This window comes from Esox lucius, chromosome 5, assembly GCF_011004845.1.
Source record: "Esox lucius isolate fEsoLuc1 chromosome 5, fEsoLuc1.pri, whole genome shotgun sequence".
Classification (NCBI taxonomy): Eukaryota; Metazoa; Chordata; class Actinopteri; order Esociformes; family Esocidae; genus Esox; species Esox lucius.
The window spans coordinates 4,736,991-4,761,790 of record NC_047573.1 but is presented as its reverse complement, the minus strand read 5'-3'; the positions used below and the strand labels follow the sequence as shown (position 1 = coordinate 4,761,790).

General features: G+C 45.0%; 2 protein-coding genes and 1 long non-coding RNA gene across 7 annotated transcripts; all 3 read right to left on the bottom strand.

Moving 5' to 3' along the window:
* Positions 1-787: 787 nt before the first annotated feature.
* On the bottom strand, positions 788-2,739 carry LOC114839348. Its single transcript, XR_003781837.2, has 2 exons — positions 2,370-2,739; positions 788-1,317 (listed from the first exon to the last, which is right to left on the bottom strand). It is a non-coding gene; the product is annotated as an uncharacterized LOC114839348 (long non-coding RNA).
* Positions 2,740-4,043: 1,304 nt separating this feature from the next.
* Positions 4,044-15,405, bottom strand: kiaa1841 (KIAA1841 ortholog). Of its 5 annotated transcripts, none has more exons than XM_010867800.4 (21): positions 15,093-15,405; positions 14,462-14,623; positions 13,720-13,900; positions 13,289-13,388; positions 12,769-13,007; positions 12,387-12,445; positions 11,659-11,819; positions 11,453-11,563; positions 11,201-11,311; positions 10,790-10,913; positions 10,456-10,608; positions 10,231-10,373; positions 9,771-9,879; positions 9,175-9,207; positions 8,694-8,793; positions 8,150-8,244; positions 8,038-8,066; positions 7,879-7,952; positions 7,690-7,778; positions 4,972-5,057; positions 4,044-4,781 (listed from the first exon to the last, which is right to left on the bottom strand). In XM_010867800.4, exons 2-21 carry the CDS (start codon positions 14,612-14,614, stop codon positions 4,745-4,747), a joined length of 2,187 nt encoding a protein of 728 aa, XP_010866102.3. In that variant the 5' UTR covers positions 14,615-14,623; positions 15,093-15,405; the 3' UTR covers positions 4,044-4,744. The 5 variants fall into 5 exon arrangements, with proteins under 5 accessions (XP_010866102.3, XP_010866077.3, XP_010866104.3 ...); XM_010867775.4 differs by having other exon boundaries at positions 14,462-14,620; XM_010867802.4 differs by having other exon boundaries at positions 15,097-15,405.
* A 244-nt stretch (positions 15,406-15,649) lies between these two features.
* pex13 (peroxisomal biogenesis factor 13) lies at positions 15,650-20,024 on the bottom strand. Its single transcript, XM_010867810.4, has 4 exons — positions 19,619-20,024; positions 18,191-18,903; positions 17,847-17,969; positions 15,650-17,406 (listed from the first exon to the last, which is right to left on the bottom strand). The coding sequence occupies exons 1-4, from the start codon at positions 19,693-19,695 to the stop codon at positions 16,997-16,999; spliced, it is 1,323 nt and encodes a 440-aa protein (XP_010866112.3). The 5' UTR covers positions 19,696-20,024; the 3' UTR covers positions 15,650-16,996.
* Between the last annotated feature and the right edge of the window lie 4,776 nt (positions 20,025-24,800).

Sequence of the window (24,800 nt, the reverse complement as noted above, 5' to 3'; positions counted from 1 at the left end):
CATTTCTTGAATCGAATACTTTCCAGTCGCGGAAAAATATATAAAATTTGCACCTATTGTGGAAGCTCGATTCTTGGTGAAGGAGAAATCTCTAAACACATTTCTGCAACACTTATGGTATCTTAAATTTAATCTAATGAAACAAGGGACCGACATTTTACATATGACTCATTTCTGTTTAGTATTTCTGTTTTCGCAGTAATGTTCAACTGTTATCTTATCCACACCGGTAGCGGTCAACAGCACAGACCAGCTTCGGTTCCACCTGAGCGCTGGACACAAAAATAAAATGGATCTGTGGAACCAAATCTTGCACAGCGTCTAGTTCCTTCTAACCTATGGTTAAAGGCACATTTTATTTATCCGTGTGTGTGAGAGACAAACCGCCTTAGTAACCACTGCAGTGCAGTTACACGCCTCGTCTGTAATCTACACTGGCAGGAGCTTTCCCACTTCCTCCTCTCTCACCAACTGATTTCTAGTGAAATGTGAGGCCGATGAGGTGTCTTACACAGGCTTTTTTGACGTGGGGAACGATTGCTTACATTTCCAAAGCAAATGGAAAACAAAGATTAATAAGGTATTTGCATATGCATAAGTTTCAAAAGGATGTAGGCATTTAAGATTTTATTTTGTTAACTGTGTATAGGGTTTATCTAATAGTCTTCTGTCCAGAGCCAGGTCTATATATGGTGACCTCTTGAAGCAGCTAGTTAGCGCCAATCTTTCAGGTCTAGCCCAGAAACCCAGTGTGAAACATGACAAAGAACCAAGCATAAACAATGTCCTCTGTCCAATCATAATGTAATTTGGTCTTGTGTTGTATTTGTCTATTAGCCCAGGGCTTATATTTGTCTATTAACCCCCTTAGGGTTTTTCAAATACCTAAGGGTAAATACTTAGTTCAATGTTAAGAAAACGCTTGTGTGAATGCATGGCATTGTGACCTTTTTTGCTGAATCACTTCTTGCTTAGATTCTCTATCAGGGCAAATGTCTGACAGTATGCATGCAGGAGATCTAGAGTCTGATGTAGGCCTTGCGTCACGGAGAACAGAAGCACCAGTCTGATGTAGGCCCTGGGTCACGGAGAACAGAAGCACCAATCTGATGTAGGCCTTGCATCACGGAGAACAGAAGCACCAGTCTGATGTAGGCCCTGGGTCACGGAGAACAGAAGCACCAGTCTGATGTAGGCCCTGGGTCACGGAGAACAGAAGCACCAATCTGATGTAGGCCCTGGGTCACGGAGAACAGAAGCACCAGTCTGATGTAGGCCCTGGGTCACGGAGAACAGAAGCACCAATCTGATGTAGGCCTTGCGTCACGGAGAACAGAAGCAAACGATCAGATCCATTAGTGGCAGTCTGGTCAGCTGCAGACTTTAGTGCCCTTTCTAAAATGTTGATTAAATGTAAAAAAAATACTACACTCCCAGCCATGACTTGCTTTCACCTCGATCCTCGTCACTCTCAAATCTCCCCTCTCAATCCTCACCTCCTCTCTTCACTTCCTTCCCTCCTATCCCCTCATTTCTCAGTCATCTCCTCCCTCTCCCCTTTCTGTCCTCTCCCCTTTGCCTTTCTCCCTCTCCTTTCAGCCCTCGGGGCCCTAGCTCTAACAATCTCTGACGCGTAGCAGCTATTCCTGTGGCATCTGTCCATTTCCACTTTGGCTGAGGTTGGGCTGCAGTAAAAGGACACAACACCTCCCTGTAATAACTGATAACAGACTGGTATTCCATTAAAGGTTACAACGACGTTCTACATCAGAAATGGGATACTCTGTGCCGAAGTCCAATGACTTATTTATACTCTGCCCTAATATGCAGGTTTTGTTCTGATCTTGTCCAACATTTATTTTTATGTTGAAAGGAGATTTCTTTTCTTCTGACAGGAAAGTGTAGGAAGAGCAGTGAGTGAGATTCAAACCTGTCCTGGACCAATCCAGGCCACAACATGTTTAAGTGTAAACGATTCAATAACCCATTGTGATCTTACCACAATTAGATCTTAGGAGAGCAGGTCAAGATCAAGACGAAGACGAAGGACACATGCTAATGGCAAGTCTAAACAGGGCTACAGTGGGAAAAGCACAAGCTTCACCTAAAGTTTAGATTTTAAAGAAAATCTGCTTTTGGAAGATTGCTAACAACTTCATGTTTGTTTGATTAGTGGTGCAATCAGCCCTGCTTCTTTTCAGTCATAACTCAGGACTTACTGAGCTTCTCCTGGAGTGATTAATATACTGGTCCCACACACAGTAACCCCCCCCCCCCCCACCCTCCCTGACCCACTTCCAAGTAGCATACCTGGGTTAGAACACTATTCTGATCAACCACTCAATCACTCTGCACCTGTTCAAGCTCACCTGGCCCAACGGACCAATCGAATGGTCTCCAAATTGCAAATGCGGCCGACCCAGCTCACCCGAGAGGCTAGGGCAGAACTAGGAAGCGTTTGAAAGATTTTGAGTGTTTTCTGAACCCACGTCCAGTTCCAGGAAGCCATTTCCCCAGAATAACATCCATTCTGAAGTCAAAGCTGGACACCTCGCAGCCCCACTGGGAAGTGGGCCAAATACTGCACGTCCCAAATTGCAACATGATCCCCACACAGACCCCATAGAGCTCTGGTCAAAAGTAGTGCACTATAGAGGGAATGGGGTGCCAATTGGGACAAAAATCTAAACTACCCTACCCTCATGGGGTGCCACACTGAGGTGATATATATAGAGTCATTTCTCAGAGTTGAGGAGGAAACCTGTTACCTACGCAACTCAACCGGCCAGCCAACCACCACGCAGCACGAGAGAAGAGAGGCGGAGAAGAAGGCAGAGCCCACGCACTGAGGTGATGCAACCTAGAGTTCATCTGCGGTAGGTATCCTGTCAGGGGGGGTCGAGAGTGGGGTACACCGGAAAAAAAACAACACTCCTGGAATCAGCAACCCTATCAGATGCCATCTAATGCTAACCCCAAACAGTGCTAATGCTATCTAATGCTAACGCCAACCAATGTTAATGCTATCTAATGCTAACCCCAACCAATGTTAATGCTATCTAATGCTAACCCCAACCAATATAAATGCTAACTAATGCTAACCCCAACCAATGCTAATGCTTTCTAATGCTAACCCCATCTAATGCTGCCATCTGATGGATTAATTCATGGTTTGATTAGGAGATTCACTAAATGATTTGTGTAATCACTGAGTAAACTTATGTAAATCTTATTAATAAATAAAGCTTACCTTACATTATGGTCCATTCACAGAATTTCACAGAATGACTAGGATACATTTTTGTGGGATTACGTTAAAATGAAAATTAATTTAACAGTAACTCTGTAAATGTCTCCATCCGTTGTAAATACGTGTAATACCTACTCCACAACCATGCTGCTGCACACGTAACCCCATGTTTATATAATAGCAGCTATCTCAACTTTGTGTACATTTGAAGTATTCCATCTCTGTAAGGGATGCACAGTTAAGATAATTCTTGGTGGATACCGACAGAAAAAACAATATCAATGTTTTGTCATTTCTGTACCTTGTGTACCCTGGCATGAATTACATGAAAAAAGTTGCTTCTGACAATGGTTCCAATTTCTTATTCAATCAAACAAGTTATCTTTCAATATATTTAAATAAAGAAAAGATAATCAGAAAAAACACTTTCTCCTGTAATTGTACATCATACCCTAAACCTAACCCTAGATGTAAACACAGTAAATAAGGTAATAGACTAAACTGCAACAGGAAATCAACAATAAAACAATAGGACACATGACTCCAGATTATTTATTTTTTAAGTATAACAGTAACTGTAGCAAACCGGGTGTCTCTTCAGATGACGGCACGGTCGACCAAAAATAACCAGCCAGTTTTAAGCAACCGACCTGAACCGATTATGAAATGTTTAGGCAGGCTGGTATCCCTGGTCTCTATAACATCATCGGAGCATCCCTGGTCTCTATATGCTACTCATCACAGGCACCGAATCACGGACTCAGCACACAGAACAGAATCACAGCATCAGACGACTGGTGAGAATGCCAACTTTAATTCAGACTCAGTGGTCCATCCATGGTCCCCATAGCCCACGGCACAGCCAGCACAGAAATAGAAACAGCAGGATCAGTACCTGCCCACCTCTAACTACCATTCCTTACCACAAGCTAGGTTCTACATTGGTGTAGGTTATTCTAGGCATACGTGCTCAGAGCTGGGTGATCTACTGCAGCTATCTACATGGAAGTTTAAGGAGGTAGGAAAAGATGTAACTGGCAGGAGGTGACCGATATAGGGTTGCGTGAGTCCGGCTGAGGGTGACAGAACTGGGCGCCAAGGGGGTCAAAAAGTCCTTCTGGACTGAAGGGGATTAATGCAGGACTGATGAAGTGCCTCAGATCCCTGATCTAGGATAAGGTCCCCCCTGTCAAATATAAAAGACATCCTAAAAAGCAGAATACAAGCTCAGATGAAGCAACAGCAGGAGGCGTCAGAGAGCAAGCAAGGAGACATGGAAGAAGGAGGTTACTGGAGGAGGTTGCTGGAGGAGGTTACTGGCTGCTTCCAGTCTGGCAGTGCCCATGTCAATCAGTTAACACCACTGGGTTCTCAAGTCAAGATCTGTGTTCCTCTCCTTTTCTTCATCCTCATCCTCCTCTCCTAACTCCATCCCATTCTCCTCCCTCCTCTTCTTCTTCCTCCTCCTCTTCTCCCATCCTTTCATTTCAGTGTCTACGTGGGCCGAGCGAGGCTGAAGCGGGGTTTGGCTCTGAAGGAATCAGTAACGGGAAGAGAGACAATGAAGAGCAGGGTGAGACAGTGTGTGTGTGTGTGTCTGTTTTTGTTGTGTGTGGTATGGTGTGTTTGGTATGGTGCGTGGGTGTGTTGTACAGTGTGTGTGGTATGGTATATATGTATTTGGTATTGTGTGTGTGTGGTAGGTGCATGGTTGTGTCTACCGTAGTGTCTTTTCAGAGGTCCGTCCACTGGTCTGGGAGGTTGACCTGAACTGGGCCTCTAGCCTGGAGTAGATCCCTGCTGCCCGCTGGAACCCAAAACCACATGTCACACACCCAAAACCACATGTCACACACCCAAAACCACATGTCACACACCCAAAACCAAATGTCACACACCCAAAACCACATGTCACACACCCAAAACCACATGTCACACACCCAAAACCACATGTCACACACCCAAAACCACATGTCACACACCCAAAACCACACACCCAACCCCACATGTCACTGTTCATTAGAATGTACAAACCCGATTCCAAAAAAGTTTGGACACTGTACAAATTGTGAGTAAAAAAGGAATGGAATAATTTACAAATCTCACAAACATATATTTAATTCACAATAGAATATAGATAACATATCGAATGTTGAAAGTGAGACATTTTGTAATGTTGGCTCATTTTGGATTTCATGAGAGCTACACATTCCAAAAAAGTTGGGACAGGTAGCAATAAGAGGCCGGAAAAGTTAAATGTACAGAAAAGGAACAGCTGGAGGACCGATTTGCAACTTATTATGTAAATTGGCAACATGATTGGGTATAAAAAGAGCCTCTCAGAGTGGCAGTGTCTCTCAGAGGTCAAGATGGGCAGAGGATCACCAATTCCCCAAATGCTGCGGGGAAAAATAGTGGAGCAATATCATAAAGGAGTTTCTCAGAGAAAAATTGCAAAGAGTTTGAAGTTATCATCATCTACAGTGCATAATATCATCCAAAGATTCAGAGAATCTGGAACAATCTCTGTGCGTAAGGGTCAAGGCCGGAAAACCATACTGGATGCCCGTGATCTTCGGGCCCTCAGACGGCACTGCATCACATACAGGAATGATACTGTAATGGAAATCACAACATGGGCTCAGGAATACTTCCAGAAAACATTGTCGGTGAACACAATCCACCATGCCATTCGCCGTTGCCGGCTAAAACTCTATAGGTCAAAAAAGAAGCCGTATCTAAACAGGATCCAGAAGCGCAGGCGTTTTCTCTGGGCCAAGGATCATTTAAAATGGACTGTGGCAAAGTGGAAAAGTGTTCTGTGGTCAGACGAATCAAAATTTGAAGTTCATTTTGGAAAACTGGGACGCAATGTCATCCGGACCAAAGAGGACAAGGACAACCCAAGTTGTTATCAGCGCTCAGTTCAGAAGCCTGCATCTCTGATGGTATGGGGTTGCATGAGTGCGTGTGGCATGGGCAGCCTACACATCTGGAAAGGCACCATCAATGCTGACAGTTATATCCAAGTTCTAGAACAACATATGCTCCCATCCAGACGTCGTGTCTTTCAGGGAAGGCCTTGCATTTTCCAACATGACAATGCCAGACCACATACTGCATCAATTACAATGTCATGGCTGCATAGAAGAAGGATCTGGGTACTGAAATGGCCAGCCTGCAGTCCAGATCTTTCCCCATAGAAAACATTTGGCGCATCATAAAGAGGAAGGTGCGACAAAGAAGACATGAGACAATTGAGCAACTAGAAGCCTGTATTAGACAAGAATGGGACAACATTCCTATTCATAAACTTGAGCACCTTGTCTCCTCAGTCCCCAGACGTTTGCAGTCTGTTATAAAAAGAAGAGGGGTTACCACACAGTGGTACATATGGCCTTGTCCCAACTTTTTTGAGATGTGTTGATGCCATGAAATTTTATATCAACTTACATTTTCTCAGTTTAAACATTTGATATGTCATCAATGTTGTATTCTGAATAAAATATTGAAATTTGAAACTTCCATATCATTGCATTCTGCTTTTATTCACAAGTGTCCCAACTTTTTTGGAATCTGGTTTGTACAATGTAGGAAATTACATATTCTATCTGTTTTTCTAAACATTTACGAGAGAGCAAACATTTTAGTGAACAAAACAACTTAAACAGGGCATGACGTTTTTGGACAGATATGAGATAATTTACAGCTAACAGTTGAGAGCTGCTAATATTCTAGCAAGAATGTGCGAATGTGTAGTTATCAGCCAATGACTTTGTGCCAATATGTCCCTTGAAATCATCACAACAGCCCTGGTGGCAAAGGTAATTGCAACTGAATCAACTGAAAATACTTGGTCACATAGAATAAATATTTTTCTGATAAAGGAAAGGTGACAATTAAAAGAAAATCCAGGCACACACAGACAAGAAAAATGTGGTAGAGGGTGAAAATGATTAGCAAATGTATTAAAATGCTCAAATGTATTATTGGTTTTAACGTTATGAAATAATAAAATGTTTTCTCAGGTCTTTGACAAATTTTGTAGAATTACGGTTTTCATGGGGCAGATTTATGATAGTGTTAAAACTACCTTTTACACTATATCACAAACCTGCCCCATGAATTTTTTTTCGAAATGGGGTCTCTGTAGCCAAGCGGGAGAATAAAGTCCTAGGGGAAACCCTGCCCACAAATACACAATACACAACCACACATCATATTTACACCCATACAACCATGACCACGTTTTATAAACACAACAAGGACCACAACGTTTACACAACCACACACATCACATTCATAAACACAATGACCCACATGACCACAGTGACCCACATGACCACAATGACCCACATGACCACAATTCTCCACATTCATGTTTTCACTGTCATCACTGTTTTGAAATCAAAGCGTAATCCAGACTCAACGCTACACACCTCTTTGGCCTCCTTCGACTGCCTCTGCTCCTGATCTCCAAACCTCATCTTGGTCAGGTGGTCAATGATCTCCACCATGCGTCGCTGGTCTGGGAGGAGAGATGCAGTGATGGAGAGACTCAGTGATGGAGTTAAGCAGGGAGATGGAGGGATAGAAAAGAAGGTTGAGAGGGAAAAGGACACACACACCTTCCTCCCTTTGGGCATCTTGATTGTAGCGCATGGAGCGAGAGCTGTCCCACTTACTCTTCTGGGCACTCACCCTGCAAATACACACACACACACACATGACAAGGAAACAGTGGTGACAGCTGAGAAAAATGAACGTGTTCATCAAGTGCAACTTACACGAATGGAGTGTTGTACCTCAATGGTGTCTGTTGAAACAGAAGTTCAAAAGTGAGAAAAGAAAACTTTGTGTGAATTAAAATGAACAAGTCTCAGGTATGGACAACAGTACCGTTTCTTTGTCTGCTGCTTTCTCTTTGCGATGGAAATTGGGTGAGGACATCTGTCTCTTCAAAGGTCTGCTTGACTTCTTGGCTTTCTTAGCAGCTAATATCAATATGTTGTTGCAACCATAAGCATTGGACACATTAATTCAGGGTTCATGATACATTCAGGGTTCATGATACATTCTGGCTTCATGATACATTCAGGGTTCATGATACATTCAGGGTTCATGATACATTCAGGGTTCATGAAACATTCAGGGTTCATGAAACATTCAGGGTTCATTTCCAACAGACAGTAGCAGACCAATAGGAAGAGCGCACCAACAAAGTGCTGCCATCTGCTGACAGTAAATGGAGTTGTACTTCTGTGACATTTAATGTATTTATTCAGAGCTTAATAGAAGAAATTGTATTGAAAAAAGCTATGTAACATCTAATGTTATTTTATTATACATTCGTCATTATTGCACCAGTATGATATTAATACTAACATTACAATCTACATGATAGGTTCAAGTTAATAATTACATTCATACTCATAATCTCTACCTTGTTTCTTGATGGCCTCCTCTTCATCACCCACCTCATCCTCGGTGACCTCTGACCCTGTAGTATACTCCTCATCTTCAGACAGCAGATTCTGTTGCCTCTGAGACAGCAGAAAGGTTAAAGGTCACTTCAAGGTTACTTGTTTAGATCCGTTTGTGAGCCCAGAGGTTCTCTAAGCGTTCCTTTGGGACCCACCCAGCAAGCTGTTCTGCATATCGATCATTTACAGAGCTAGCCCACCTGACTCAACTGTCAATTCACCATCATTCAACTGAACAGGTGGATCATGGGGGCTTTGTCGGGCTAAAACAAAACAATAAACCTACAGGCGGTGCCTGAGAGGTTTGAGAAAAACTGCTAGCACTTCGTACCACCCATACACGCACACACCCACGCACACACACACCCACCAACGCACCCACGCACGCACGCCCATACACAAACACACACACACAGTAGAACAATACATTTAGAAACATACCAGTTGCAGACTCCAGTCCTTCAGCAGGGAGAACTGCAAACAATTAAGATGAGCTATTTAAACTAGTTTCATTTGTTCTGTGAACAGAATAAGATATGACCTATGAAACGTATTAATGTAGGTATAAATAACTGTTTGACATAATTGACCACCCTAGATAAATGATTGACTACTCTAGATAAATGATTGACTACACTAGATAAATTAATAATTGACTACCCTAGATAAATAATTGACAACCCTAGATAGATAAATGATTGACGACCCTGAATAAATAAATAATTGACAACCCTAGATAAATAAAGAATTGACAACCCTAGATAAATGAATAAATCACAACCCTAGATAAATAAATAATTGACAACCCTAGATAAATAAATAATTGACAACCCTAGATAAATGAATATTTAACTACCCTAGATAAATGAATAATTCACAACCCTAGATAAATAAATAATTCACAACCCTAGATAAATAAATAATTCACAACCCTAGATAAATAAATTAGGTCACTATGTGATTAAATACATAAACTGCTATGTATAAAATGCATACACCAATAGATGCTGTATTGAAATAAATAGTTGCATTCTCACAGCGCTGCCTTCTCCTCTCTGAAGTCCCAGAATTCCCGGCTCTATCAGGATGTCAGAGTCCAGAACCCGCTCCCCTCGCTCGGAACCACTGGAGGGGGACTCAACAGGCCTGGCAAAGACACACGCATGCTGATCAAAGGTTACTGCCCTTAAAATATCGAACCTTTTCTGATCCTAACCCTAAAACCTGACCCTAATCTTAACCTTTATCTAACCGTAACCTCAATAACCCAACATTGACGCTTAAAAGTAGCCAGAATGGCTAAATGGTAATGTGTAACCTACTCATCTAACACAGTATATGTTCACTGTTTGTTGAGTGAGGTTTTCTTACTGACTTCTTACTGCACGGTTTGCAATTCAGTCATACCTCCTACTTCTGTTTGCACACATGAAATGATCTAAACACACACGCTTGCCCCCGCACGCAACGCACCCAGACACACACACGGTCTGTTACCCAGGCTCCGACGGACTGGTTCTGGGCGAACACACAGCGTCCCGGTGCAGCAGCAGGTCGTTCAGTACCCTGGTCTGGGAGGAGATGACCTGGTGGTCTCCTCCATCAGGGATGTTCACGCTGTGGTCCTGCATCTTACAGCCCTGTCAGCACACACACACACACACGGAGGTTCAACTCTCTGTGTGTCTGTGAGTGTGTGAGTGTGTCTGTGTCTGTTCCTACCTTGGGCATGCCACTGGGGTCAAAGCGCAGCGCCCTCTGGTTACAGCAGGGGTAAATCCCGGTGCCATGCCAGCCAGGCTCGACCCCCATGCCCGGGTACAACACACCCTCTGGGTGGTACTGACACTGGGAAAGATCTGTACACACAAAAGCCTGGATACACACAAACGCACACAGATTGGATGCACAGTTATGTCATGGCACAAAACCTGCCTCCTCAGCTGCCTTCAAACACAACAGTCTATATGCACACCCGCCCGCCCGCACACACACCCGCGCGCACACACACACACACACCCGCGCACACACACACCACACCCTCAGCACTTTGTACCTGTCGACAATGGGAGCAGGTGAGGTGGTTAACAGTGCCCCAGATTCTCCAGTAGACCAGCACCCAGCACTTGAGCTCTTCGTGCAGCCCTGCCACGTAATCATGGACCTCCCAGCTCTTCTGCCTACAGAACACAAAATGCACTTTTATCGCACGACCCATGACCTTTCAAGCCCCGCCCCAGTGGTACGCCCCCCCACTACCGAGGCAGTGGTACGCCCCCCCACCACCGAGGCAGTGGTACGCCCCCCCACCACCGAGGCAGTGGTACGCCCCCCCACCACCGAGGCAGTGGTACGCCCCCCCACCACCGAGGCAGTGGTACGCCCCCCCACCACCGAGGCAGTGGTACGCCCCCCCACCACCGAGGCAGTGGTACGCCCCCCCACCACCGAGGCAGTGGTACGCCACCTGCTGTGAGTGAAGGCGATGTCCCCCCGAGGATCTATGTTGATCTTCCCTGGGATGCAGGAGATCTTTCTTTCTGTGTCTTTGGTCAGCAGCTTCAGGCACAGGCCACATCTGGGGAGCAAAGGTCACGGTCAGGTAGACAGGAAGAGAGGTCAACAGCCAACGGGTTCACTGGCCAGACGAATCCCCTGAATGTGTCCAGTAACATTTCTTTGATATTTGTTTGTTTATTTCGGAAAAGGACAGACTGACATTTGAGAACGCTCATCCCCACACCTGTAGAGAGTCGACGCGTTGCCAGGGGAGTCCCGGTTCTTATAGGCAGGATCGAACAGACACTCGATCTTCTTCTGGAATAACTTACTAAAGGAGAGAAGAAATGAAAAGAGTTGGCTAAAGCGGAATCAATGGCCAGGGCAGAATGTGGTGTTTGTCAGTCCAGAATCTCCGGGTTTAACCTTTTGAACTTGTCTTTTTTATCCTTGATGTCGTCAGCTTCGTTGTGGCTGAACAGGTGGGCGATGCGCGCGGATAGGTCGCTGTTGACACAGCTCATGTTGCAGGACGTGGCTACGATGGCGCTCATGTGCTTGTGGCAGTAATGAATACACTCCTCCACCTGTCAATGTGCCGTCAGAGAACCTTTATTTAATCACTCCGCTGCCTTTCCAGAAAATATTCCCGCCCAGCTGTGTAAATGCTAACTTGCGGCATTTTCAAGGTTTACAGGGTGTGAAACTCATTCCTGCTGCTTTTCTGCTGCTTTATTTAGATTTTTTTTACTGGCATCCAATTTAGACCAAGACAACCAGATAAGAGGAGGTCCTAAGTAATTAGTGACCTTGATGGATCAATTACTTAGAGGGCAGAAGTGAAAACCCGGAGACATTCAGCCTTCCATGGAAAGAGTTTGACCCTGTTCCTTCTAACAAAGAACACGTCCTGTTTCTGCCTATTAAACCCACTGTGAGGAACTGGTACATCTGTAAACCGTCCAGTGGGTTTGGTTCTATGCCTTTTGGGTGCTGAGGTATCACAGGGTGACACACTCCAGTTGTGGAAACAACACTACTGACCACCGTGCTACAGCTACCATCTGTTACTGTCAACAGCAACAACAAAACAGGCTGACGGATTTCAAGAGAACACAAGAACACATCACACAGCCACCCAGCACAACACTTACTAACGTGTCCATCTTCAAGAACTCGGAGGAGATGAGGATTGAGATCACATTGCTGGGCTCTGTAACCACACAACAAACACACGGCGGATGAACGGCACGCCAACCACAGAGACACTGCCAGAGAGTAACACCAGTGCCGCACACCGCCGGGGGCGGCCGGTCGGCACGGACGTGAGGAAGGGGGGGGGGGGGGGCTCGTTGCCACGCTCGTAGAGGAGTGTACAGCACCACTCGAATACCGCTGCACCCATCCCATCGGGGTGTTTACAATGAGCCCATCCTCCCATGTCTCCGTGCCACCAGCCGCCACTGGCGACCACCGTTAGCGACCACCGTTAGCGACCAGATCGCGCGGTGCGAGAGCGCCCGTTCGGTTGTTTACCCAGCCGGGGCTTGTCGTTGCCGTCGGCCAACGACTTGTGCCTCTTGACGTAGTTCATGAGCCAGTCGAAGATCTGCACGTCGCAGTGCACGGAGATGTCGACCTCCTCCCAGCGCTGGGGGTCTACCGAGAGGTACTCGGAAAAGTACCGCATCTCGCTGACGAGGAGGTCACGCGGACACACAAAGTCCTGCTTCAGGTTCTTGGCCTCATCACACACGTGGATGACCATGTTGGGCCTGCGTCGGGAGGAGGCGCGGACAGACAGGCAGACAGACAGACAGACACGAAGACAGACAAACAGACAAATATGGGGGGAAGAGATAAGGAGAGAAATAACTGGAGACTCTCTGATCGTGTTGCTCTGACTGACTGACAGACCCAATCCCAAACAGGACTGAAAATGCTTTAAGATTCACCATCTTACTTATACCAATCAGATCTCCACAGAGGCTGTAGGTCCACCTTGGACTACGGTCTGTCTGACAGAAGGAAGACCTGGCCAAAGCGTGTCACTCACCCTTTGCCCTCCTGGAGCTTGTCTCCGTCCTCACCAGAATCGCTGGCATCCAACTCCCTAACCACAACGGAGCTGCCTCTCGAAGGGTTCACCGCCAGTCCTGGAGGGAGGAGACAAACCGGATCGGTTTGCGTTGAGCTAAAGACTTGGCACTCGCACGTGTTGAGTCATCAGGACCTAACGGTCTCTAAAGTTACCTGGGCTCTGCTAACCTCCAAACATAACATCAGTGCGACTCTCCTACTCATTTAAAGAAAAAATTACCCTCTTTTGGTTTGACAGCCCAAGACTGTTGCTGGGTTTGTGCCTCATGTCCGTGAAGGAAGTTAAACCGTACTACAATGCCAGGCCCTGGTAGCTTTTGTGTTTGGGAGTCGTAAATTGAACTTCAACAAACACGCAGCAGAAGTGCATCAACCAATGAGACTTACCTGTTACTGAGATGGCGCTTTGATTGGTCTGCATCTCCCCCGAGTCTCCTGTGGTGTCCAATAGCGTGGATTTGATGTAGGTGTCCAAGGGGGAGGGGCTTCCTGCTGTCAGGGTGTTGCATTGGTTGTCCACGTGATGGAACCCCCCCGTGCTCTTCAGCTCCTCGAACCTCTGAGCACACTGTGGGCAAGGCAACCATGACACCACCGTACCATGACAACAACAACAGTTTGAATGGGTGGGGAACAATTTCAATCAATTCGGAATGTAATTTGAAATATTCCTCTTTGAAAAGCAGTGGAGAGTTGGAAAAGTACTCACCCCTCTTAGGCAGGTAAGGAAACAATGTCATTACTATCCCACAAAAACTACAAGATTCTGACAAAATAGTATTGTTTACGGAGGCAAGTGCAAATAAACTACTGTCAAAGTCTTAGGGGATATATAATCCTAGTAAATACTAATTGAACAGGACCTCTACGATTAAGATACAGTACAGCTTTATGGTGACAAAAAGGGACCATATGCTTGACTACAGACTGGAATCGACGGGCTCCAGACCCACAAGGGGAGTCGCCACTGTAGCCATTCGCTGTGTTTATAAAAACGGCTATCAACTCCTCTGCTTGAACATGCTTTCAAAGGCACATCTCATGGCATGCCGGACTACAGGTGACCAGGTTTAGAGGCCAAAGACAAGCCCACTCTCTATGCCTGTTTGAAAAGTCTAACATAGCTTACCTCCTTAGGTGTGAAGCCAGGGACCAGCTTGGCCACCTTGTCCCAGTTTATGGGCTGAGGAATGTTCCATAGGGAGCTCAGAACCATGTCCAGAACCAGGACGTTGTTGTCATATGGAAAGTTGTTGTTGTTTAGGGAGCAGTAGCGATTCATGTCAGTCTGCTGGGTCAGGGGTCAATTAATGTATTTATATTTTAAAAGCCCTTCAACAAGCAGAAAGCTGTTGTTACTCATGGACCGTTTACTGTCCAACCATAAATAAGAATAACCAGATTATTTACAGAAAGCTTTTACAAACAGCATCTCAAACACAAACTCTAAAAGACAACTCATTGTCTGTTCCACCGTTGTCACAATAACTGAAAAGCTGACCAGCGTACACATAGTCAAAGTAACAAGTATCTTCTTGCAACAAGGATGGTTACTCCCTTGGATTGCCCTTTTGTCGTAGGCTATAAAACTGCCCAGCCCACATCGCATGTATGGTATTTCAGTTAGTGAATTCTGGCATGATAACTGTAAGCCATCTATAGTGCAGCAACTATCTTAACAGTAAGTTCGTATTATAATAGTCTAATATACTTATAATAACTAGTAGGCTACAAGGCTATGTGGTTAGCTTGTATCTTACTGACAATGATGACGCCTTATTCTGTAGTCCGGATGATACTACTAGCGCAGGACTCTCGGTGTACGGTAGCCATCATCCACGTCGAATGCTAGCTAATGGCATTAGTAATGCTACTAGTAGGTAGCTTGCTACTGTGCAGTACAACTCCGCGGAAGATTTCACCCACGGATGACATTCAAGCACCATTGCATTAAGGTTTGGAACACACCGAATCTACCGGGAATGACGCTAAAACTAAATCGGCGGTAGATTGCATCGTCCGCAAATCGTCACGCGTTGAAAGTGGCTCTTCCGGTGCCCGTGCCGCAGTGCAGCAACTATACCAGTGGCCCAGCGTCCCGGGGTTGCTTAGCAACGGAAGTGCTCTTTTTGTATCTAGCAGGAGGTTCGCTGCCGTTTTAAAGACCGTAATATGATTGCACGTTATTACGTGTTTTACGACTACAAATTATGTAAAACAATCAAGGTGGTCATCAACAGAATGAATGTTGTGAAGTAGAATGTATACTTTTAATTTCTCAGTAAAACTAAAACAGGACAATAGCCACTTCTTAGTTCTTGAAAATGTTTATTTCTAAAATAATTATAAGTATTTATGTACATAATTACAGTTTTTAACCTGAAAAAGTGCCACCTACGATGAGCAGCCATTTCAGTTCTCACAGGGATACAAAACATTTCGATTTTCTCTAATTTCAGTCACAACTAACTGGATAAGGATGGTTAACAACTGCAAATTCAAAACATCCCTGTAAGAAATTGACAAGACATTTAACTTAGACTCCATTAGAATCCATTAGAAACATTAACTTAAACCAAAAACATTACAACCATTTACAATTATTTAAAAATTGAGGCATTACATTTGAACCCAAACTTAACTTGGAACAAACAGGAATTTGGAACTAAACAGTTTATGAGGAATAATTTCAAGGCTTGTGAATTTAATATCAGTGAATTTCAGAAACAATAATATGGCTTGTCATTGTCCCATCTTAAACATGGGAATATTCTCCCCAATATTTTCATCATCTATTAGTGCTCCTAATTGGTTCTTAATTCAATAATTCTGGCAAGAATTAAGAAAAAAGGATGGTGTGCAAAACCACTGACAACAACACCAAGTTATTCAGTTAGATCAAGACATGGCTCCCCTAAACACCAATTGCCAAATAGTCACTTGACAGACACCTGTACTTTCACCTGTGTAATCAACACCTTATCTTCCAGCCTTACCATCCAATGAAATGTCTACCAAATCAACGGAGCTCTAAACCGTAATCCAAGGATTCTAGAAAAAACCCTGTGTTGCCAGGCAGTAGATACTACAAAACATTCATTAATCAGGGCTGCATTCAAAAAGCATGTTAAGAGTCAGAGAAGTGCAGTTTACATATACGTCTGATTTAGAGTAGAATCAAATCTACCCATTTACACTGGTAGGTTGTAGGTTCACATGAGCCATTAGGTTAATGGGACTTGCCCCAGGTGGTCAATCAGTCATTGAAATGTATATATAAATATATTTTTTAACATTGTTGGTTTTGGGATGCAAACCGGTGACCTTTCAGTTACTGGCCCACCCATTTAAACACTAGGCTATGTGTTTTCTCCATTTAAACATTCATTCATTAAAAGGCTAAACCGATGTCAAACCAATATTTCTCCGCCGAAATGCATTATGAATAAAGGCTTATATCTTAGCAGGCTTTAGTAAAAAGTGTCCATTTCCATGGTCTCACAAATTTCAAGGTGCAAACCGACTGGACGAAGACCGGCTGGTCTCTCACGGCTGGACCAGACATAGCCACGCCAAATAGTTCAAACTGCAGATGGACGTGTGTGAAAAAACCTGTACATTAAACGCTCCCACATTTACACTCGCAAACACACAAAGTCAGAAATCACAAGTCAATCTTCCCTGGTATAGTGATTACCGAGCTAGGAGCTGTGCTGTTACTGGACCCCGCCCCCAGACTACAGGCCCCACCCATGGCTACACTGCCATCACCAATCGGTGCTTCCCTGTATACGGACTCCAGCAGCTCCTCCGGAACAACTACAGGGACAGCTCTGTCAGGGCCTAGGCCTGAAACCAAGCCTGGGGCTAGAGTAGGAGCCGCGCCTGCAACCTGGGGGGCTTGGAATGTGGCGCCAGGCTGATTCCCTCGCTGGGCCTGCGCCAGCCTCTCCAGCTCTGTGTGTCTCCTGCCTCTCCTCTTTCCCAGGACCTTGACATAGTTGGCTGGGACGAGGCCTGTCGTCTGGCCATCCACACTGGCTAACAGCCACCCGCGGACCCTGGGCTGTTGCTCTGCACATGTGCGGGGGACGAAAGAGGCGCAGGTTTTTGTGTGTATAGTCCAAAGTAGATGAAAATGTTCAAAACAGGTTTAAATAGTCAATTATCTTCTATGTACTTACACATCCTTGACCTAAACTGGATTGTGGGCAGACGCCCTGACCTGGCTAGCAAGTTAGAATGGTTCATACATAACAACTCAACTCTCGTATTGAGCATAGTTAACTAGCAGTGAATACAGCAATGTAACGTGGAAAAACAGTCACATGATCATCTACCTGAAATGTCCCACGTTGTTGCACGCAGGCTGTTTAGGGAGGGGGACACACTGCTCTGCCTACTTCGATTGGCTAGAGTTTTTTTTTCTAAGCCAATGATTGGTTTGCAAGGTGGGACTTTTCAGATGGATGACGTTTTTAACCTTAATATGCAGAACAGCTCGTCGTCCTTACCTTTAGGGGCCAGGTTGAGCATGTCCCCTGCATTCAGGGAAATCTCGTCCTCTGACGCGGCTGTGAAATCGAACTCTGCCCTGGCAACCACATGGTCATCTTCTCCAGCGGCCCAGTTGGTGACTGCATGGCAATGAAATTAATGAACCAACCAATCAAAACATACACTCCCTATAATCATTAATAATGGAGTAGAAATTCTCGAAGAAGAGTGTTTTGATGAGGTGCTGACTAGTAAATGAAGAAACTAAAATGCAGTTGCTGTCGCAAAATAATTTTCATCCAAGCACAAAGGGAGAAAAGCTAGCAGCTAAGATGAACACAATCACAGCAAGGGGCCTCACCACTTTCCTCGGGCCCCTGGGCAGAGCTCAACAACTTCCAGATGAGATAGGGCCCCCCCAGGACCACAGCCAGGAACAGAAAGATGGGCCAGGACTTGACCGCTCCGGCCCTGGGGTCCTCCAGCCCACGTGTGGCCAGGGCAGCCCCTTCACTGTCCGCCCACAGGTCCTCTGCCTCGGCGTCCACTCTCAGCCCCAGCATGGCCTGTATGCGGCGGTACAGGTACCTCAGGGTGCGCACCAGGGCGAAGGCCGACAGCACCTTGGCGAAGTGCATCCGCAGCCTGGTGAGGTGGTTGGCCACGTCCAGCACGGCGCGGAAGCTGTTGTAGACAGCCGAGAAGGTGGCGTCCAGCATCATGCTGACCGACGTGAAGGCCTGGACGATGCTCTCGATGGACTGGAAGGCGCCGCGGCTGCTCTCCTCCGCCTGTTGGACAAAGCGGCTGGGCGCCGCCTCTTCGCCGCCGGCTGGGCCAAAGCGGCTGTAGCCCGGGCCGCCGCCGAGCCCCACTCCCAGGGGGTAGCCACCGCCATAGGGGCTGTAGCCTCCGCCGTACAGGCTGGAGCTCCCATAGGGGCTGTAGGAGTAGGACGAGCCGTAGGACGGGCGGTAGGACTGGACGGATTGAGCTGGGCGAGGGGGGACCGGGGGCACCACCCGTGTCAACACTGGCGGGCCGGGCGGTCCTGTTGGGACGAAGTCGGTCGACCTGGGAGTTTGGAAAGAGGGGAATGACAATGGATAAGGGACTGCAGTGGAAAGGCACAATTGAAGGGGTCCTCCATTTTGTTTTCAGTTAAGCGAGCAGGACTTTAAACTTAATTAACTGATCCTTCCTGTCAAACCAGGTCACCAGGAGGAATGAGCCAATTAAAATGGTAGCAGGTAGGAAATCCTACCCAGCTGTCTTAAAACGGCAGATGACATTGATGGTGATGTTTATGCTCTGACTGACCCCATAATGGGATATATTTGTAGGGATGCTTCCTATAAACTTTTCTCAGGACTGCGATTCAATGTTTTCAAGTCAGAAGCATGTTACATACGTAACTAAAGTGAAAACAGCGGTCTATGAATGCTGCCTGGTTGTTATGGTTTAGCTACCATTTCCACCTAGCTAGGTAGATATAGCTACTACTGTACATTACTAGCAAAACAAACAACCCGATAGTCACACGATAGTAGCTAGCTAGCTAGAGATTACTGTAACGCAATATAGAGCTACTGAATTGTATTGAAAACATTGCAGTAGTTTACCTTTGAACTACTGTAAAATTTTGAAATCCTGTTGTGACAGTAAGTTATATATTTAGCCACTCAAACGCAACACTAAGTTGAAAAAATAAACAGGCCCTGGCTTAGCTAGCTAGCTAGCTAGTTCACAACAACCCAACTATCTATATTGAGCAATAAAATTCGTTTACCGATAGTTGACTGGCGCACTCATGGCCGTTCCCGGAATCCGCCTTTCCCACGGTTTAGGAGGAGGCTGCGATGCCATCGTACAAATTCTATCCAGTCAAACCGTTTTCAAACCCTTTCCAGTCTCAAACTGCTAGCGTTTCGTTAGCTAGCCCTGCAGCTACCTGACTGGGAGGGCTCCGCTGTTGTCGACTAGACCAAAATAATCAATAGACCACACTGACTTATTTTGGTCTGACTTGATACTTTAGAAATATGAACCCTAGATCTTAAAAAAATGTATAGGACATTTTCACTTTTCTAAAGTCAGGGACTTGGTTGTACATTTCCAGTATTGATTATACATCCTGAAGAGCATCGGTTTGCATACAGCATTAGCATTATTACATTTCTGCCAGTAGAGGTCGCCCTCAGGCTGATGGAAATTATACTAACGCTTTGTTTCCCGGGGACTCCAAGACGTTTCACAGTTGTGTTGTAGCTTTGAACAACCTCCCTTTATTAACAATTTCAAGGGCTTGATGGTTTGATGATAAGTACAAAAAGTTGTGCTAGCTTTGGAATAAATGAAATACTTTGGACTGCTGAAGGTCTCAGGGGAGGTTTGATTACTCCTGAGCAGGGGTAGGCACCTGATGGCATCTCAAAGCTACCTGATTATGGATATCTGTGCGCTTGCGGGATCAGTTGGCTTTGTGAGGATACATCTCTGGTCAAGCAGGGCCGAAACACTTCTGGTTTTCATCCACTACAATATAGGGACTAATTAAGAACTAGGACACGAGTTAAGCGCAATTAATAAGCATGTAGAAAACAAAAACAGACGTGTTTCGAATAACTAAAAAAGTCTAGGCTGGTGGGAGCAAGGACGTTTAGTCTGTCGTATTTAATGTCGCTTTTCTCTAGTTCACTAACTCAAGGAGAACCTGAGCTCAGGACCATGCACAAGGACTATGGCCTAACAGCTGCTATCACAGCCCAGCCGGTTGCGTTACATTGCGGACAGCAGGGTTGGTCCTGCAGGGGAGACCTGATGCAGTTGGAAGTGGTGTTGGAGGGCCAGTAGGGGGCACTCTTCCCTCTGGTTTAGTTTATTAGGATCCTCATTCACTCTACCCGGGGTCTACATAAAACCAGAGAACATGCTACTGATTGTATTAAATAATTTAAAATACATACAACAAATAAGGAAAGAGTAATAATGACAAGACCCAAAGAAACCAAAATATTATTTACACATTTATTGTTTTATTAAGGTCCTGGAATGGCCTAGCCAATCTCCAGACCTTAATCCCATAGAAAATCTGTGGAGGGAGCTGAAGGTTCAAGTTGCCAAACGTCAGCCTCGAAACCTTAATGACTTGGAGAAGATCTGCAAAGAGGAGTGGGACAAAATCCCTCCTGAGATGTGTGCAAACCTGGTGGCCAACTACAAGAAACGTCTGACCTCTGTGATTGCCAACAAGGGTTTTGCTACCAAGTACTAAGTCATGTTTTGCAGAGGGGTTCAATACTTATTTCACTCATTAAAATGCAGGTCAACAGTTCTGACATGTGTTTTCTGGATTTTTTGTTGTTGTTATTCTGTCTCTCACTGTTCAAATAAACCTACCATTAAAATTATAGACTGATCATATCTTTGTCAGTGGGCAAATGTACAAAATCAGCAGGGGACCAAATACTTTTTTTCCCTCACTGTATATATTTGCAAATGTTATTATAAATACGATTCAATCCTTCCCAATTTGTTTTTTTGTGATTATTAAAAGCACTCCAACCCTCTATTAGTAAACATCTCAAACTTGATCTAAAGTACATAATAATTACTATAGACTTGTAAGTGTGTCCATAATGATGTTTTACTGGCCAACATTTTGACAAACACATTTTACATAAAATAAAAATGTGCTGCCCTCTGTTGAACTTCAAAATCCCTGTTTCGGCCTTGAACCAAAAGTTTGCCACCCCTGCTTTAGGCTGTTATTCTCTTTTTGATCATTGCGGTGTAGGCATGCTGGAGGTTGTGGTCAGGTTCAAACCATGCGGGTGCAGTCTTTTGGATTGTTTCCTGTCCTGGAAGCTCATTGTCTGTTGCTTAATTGATAATTAGTTCTCCTGAGTGTCACAGTTAATTACGGCCAAAATACTCTTGGCATTGTGTACCTTTTCACATTGTAATATACAATAAAGTGGTACATATGAAAGGAAGGAAGCTCAGCTAACTTATTGGTCAGATGCACATGCATATATTATATAGAAGGAATATGTATTGCTGTTATCCATTAAACAGTTTGTCTGTTTCTCTTATGAGTGTAGGTATTTATTATATGTATTATTGTAAAAAATCTTTGGGGGTGCCCTTTTTTGGGTTTGGCCCCTGCCCCTCCAGAGGTCTGTGCATGGTTCTCTGGGGGACAAGGTGTGTTGCTCTGGTTTGAGCTGGGGGAAGCTTTGCTAGGTCTTTCTTTGCTGCACCTGATCGTGTTATTGGACAGTCATCCATATCGTAAAAGGCTAAAGCCTGAACAAGTACCGTTAGTCCTTTTGTGTAGAAATGCGACACATTTTTTTCACATTCTTTCTTTTTAAAACAGAACTTCCACTCCCCAAAAGACAAGCTACACTACAAGCTATTCAAGTGCTTGAGAATACGCTTCTGTGGGATTTTAGCTAAGTGCCAGATGGCTATTTTGCTTAGTAAAGTTTACAAAGTAGACAATGCAAAATCAAAACAATGCTGCCCAGATATTGATGTTTAACTGCTTTAGTTCCCCTTTAACTGCGCACCTGTAGAATTAAAAGCAGAAGTGAGGTATGCCGTTTTAGGTGTGTGTGAGTGTGTCTGACGTGTTAGGCGTGAGTAGATGTGTGTAGGTGTATGAGTGTGACATCTTCAAGACTATTCTCAGTGAAGTGATGCAGTAACCTTTGAGAGAAAAAAACACTCTTCTGTGATGTACTGAGTGTGGTTAAACTGTTCAGAAGATGCTGTGTAATGGAACTGTGTGTGTCTGTGTGTGTGTACGCTTGTGTGTGTACGCGTGTGTGTGTGCGTGTGTTGTAGATGTTACTATGTCAACGTGAACAAACGTTTCCATGCCGATAAAGCCCTTACATTTGAAATTGAATTGAGAGGTAAAGAAAGGCAGATTGAAAAAGAGGTGCAGAGAGAGAAAGGGAGTAGTAGAGAGAGAAAGAGGGAGAAAGGAAGAGGGGTAGAACGGTTTACAGGGGCATAGTCCAGAATCTGGGTGAGAGACCAGAGACGGTGATGTCACTGTTCTGGCAGATGACGATGCCGATGGTGGTCAGGGTGTTCACAGTTGGGGTCAAAATCTGACCTTTTTGGTCTATGCTGGCTCGTCATCTGTCTCCCTCCCCCACAACACTCTCCCCCGCGGCCTAGCAATCTGTACTAGCAGCTGAGTACAAGCAGCCTGTGCCTGCCTGCCCTCAGCCCTACAGCAGAAAACATCCAGGAAGTCTACTGTAACCTCAGTGGTTTTGCAGCAAGAAGTCTGACAGTCAGAGAATGTTCCCCTACGGTATCTACAGTGCCGTCAGTCTACGCTATCTACAGTGCCGTCAGTCTACGGTATCTACAGTGCCGTCAGTCTATGGTATCTACAGTGCCGTCAGTCTACGGTATCTACAGTGCCGTCAGTCTACGGTATCTACAGTGCTGTCAGTCTACGGTATCTACACTGCCTTCAGTCTACGGTATCTACAGTGCCGTCAGTCTACGGTATCTACAGTGCCTTCAGTCTACGGTATCTACAGTGCCATCAGTCTACGGTATCTACAGTGCCGTCAGTCTACGGTATCTACAGTGCCGTCAGTCTACGCTATCTACAGTGCCGTCAGTCTACGGTATCCACAGTGCCGTCAGTCTACGGTATCCACAGTGCCATCAGTCTACGGTATCTACAGTGCCATCAGTCTACGGTATCTACAGTGCCGTCAGTCTACGGTATCCACAGTGCCATCAGTCTACGGTATCTACAGTGCCGTCAGTCTACGGTATCTACACAGCCGTCAGTCTACGCTATCTACAGTGCCGTCAGTCTACGGTATCTACAGTGCCGTCAGTCTGCGGTATCTACAGTGCTGTCAGTCTACAGTACCTCTGTTGCCACTGCCCAACTGTAACTGCTGTGAGTCTGTTGGCTTTCACCAGAGCCCTTGGCCTAATCTGGTGCTGCCAAATACCACAGGGGCCAAATACCACAGGGGCCAAATACCACAAGGGCCCTTAGGAATGGAGTGTCATTTTCGACGCAGCTGCCGTCATACTCAGGTCTTTTCATCAAAAGTAGTGAACTAAAGAGTGAATAGGGCTCAGGTGTAATGCTGCACACCAATTGGGTACCAGGATGCCATTTGGGACCTGGGCAGGTATTCTCAGCAGACATTTCTCCTTCCAAAGGTTGTATGGTAATGAGTTCTCTTTTCTGACCTGTTCCTGTTGCTGAGTGGTTGTGTCATATCATTTACCAGGCAGCTGAGTGGCTGAGGTTGTGCTGGGTACTTTCCATCAGTGTCCCTTGATGTGTGTATGATTTGTGTTTTTGTGTACTATAAATCTGTGTGTGTGTGTATCAAGACATGTTGTTGACATGTATCAGCACAGTTGTCCGTCATTAGAGGAAGTGAAATACCTGACAGCGTTGCTGAGTGATAACATGACAAATCAAGACCAGGGGCAGTTCTGAGACCAGTTACCAAGACTGTTATGACTGTCCCTTGTGGGTAAAACAAACAACATTTCCTGTTTACATTTGGATTTAGTTCAGTTCATAGAAATACAGAAATACATCTCCAAATAAATACACATGGACACCAGTGATCCGCCACACAATTCACTCAGCGCTGACAAAACTATGGAAGTGCGCTGCACTGAGAATGGGCTGCCATTTGGGACCTGTCACTGTACTCTATGGTTTTGGCATGGGATTTTCCCCATGCTAAGAAATCTAAGATGTGATGTAACCGGACACAATAGCTATCATTAAAATGTGCTTGCAGGAAGTTTGTAATTGGCAGGCAACACCTGAATTAATCCTGGTAGGATGGAGCAATATAATTACATTTCATTTGTGATTAATTTAGACTTAGTCATATTTTCCAGGCAATGATCACTCAAAATATTTTCAATTATTTTCCACGTTGTTTAGCCTTACAGCT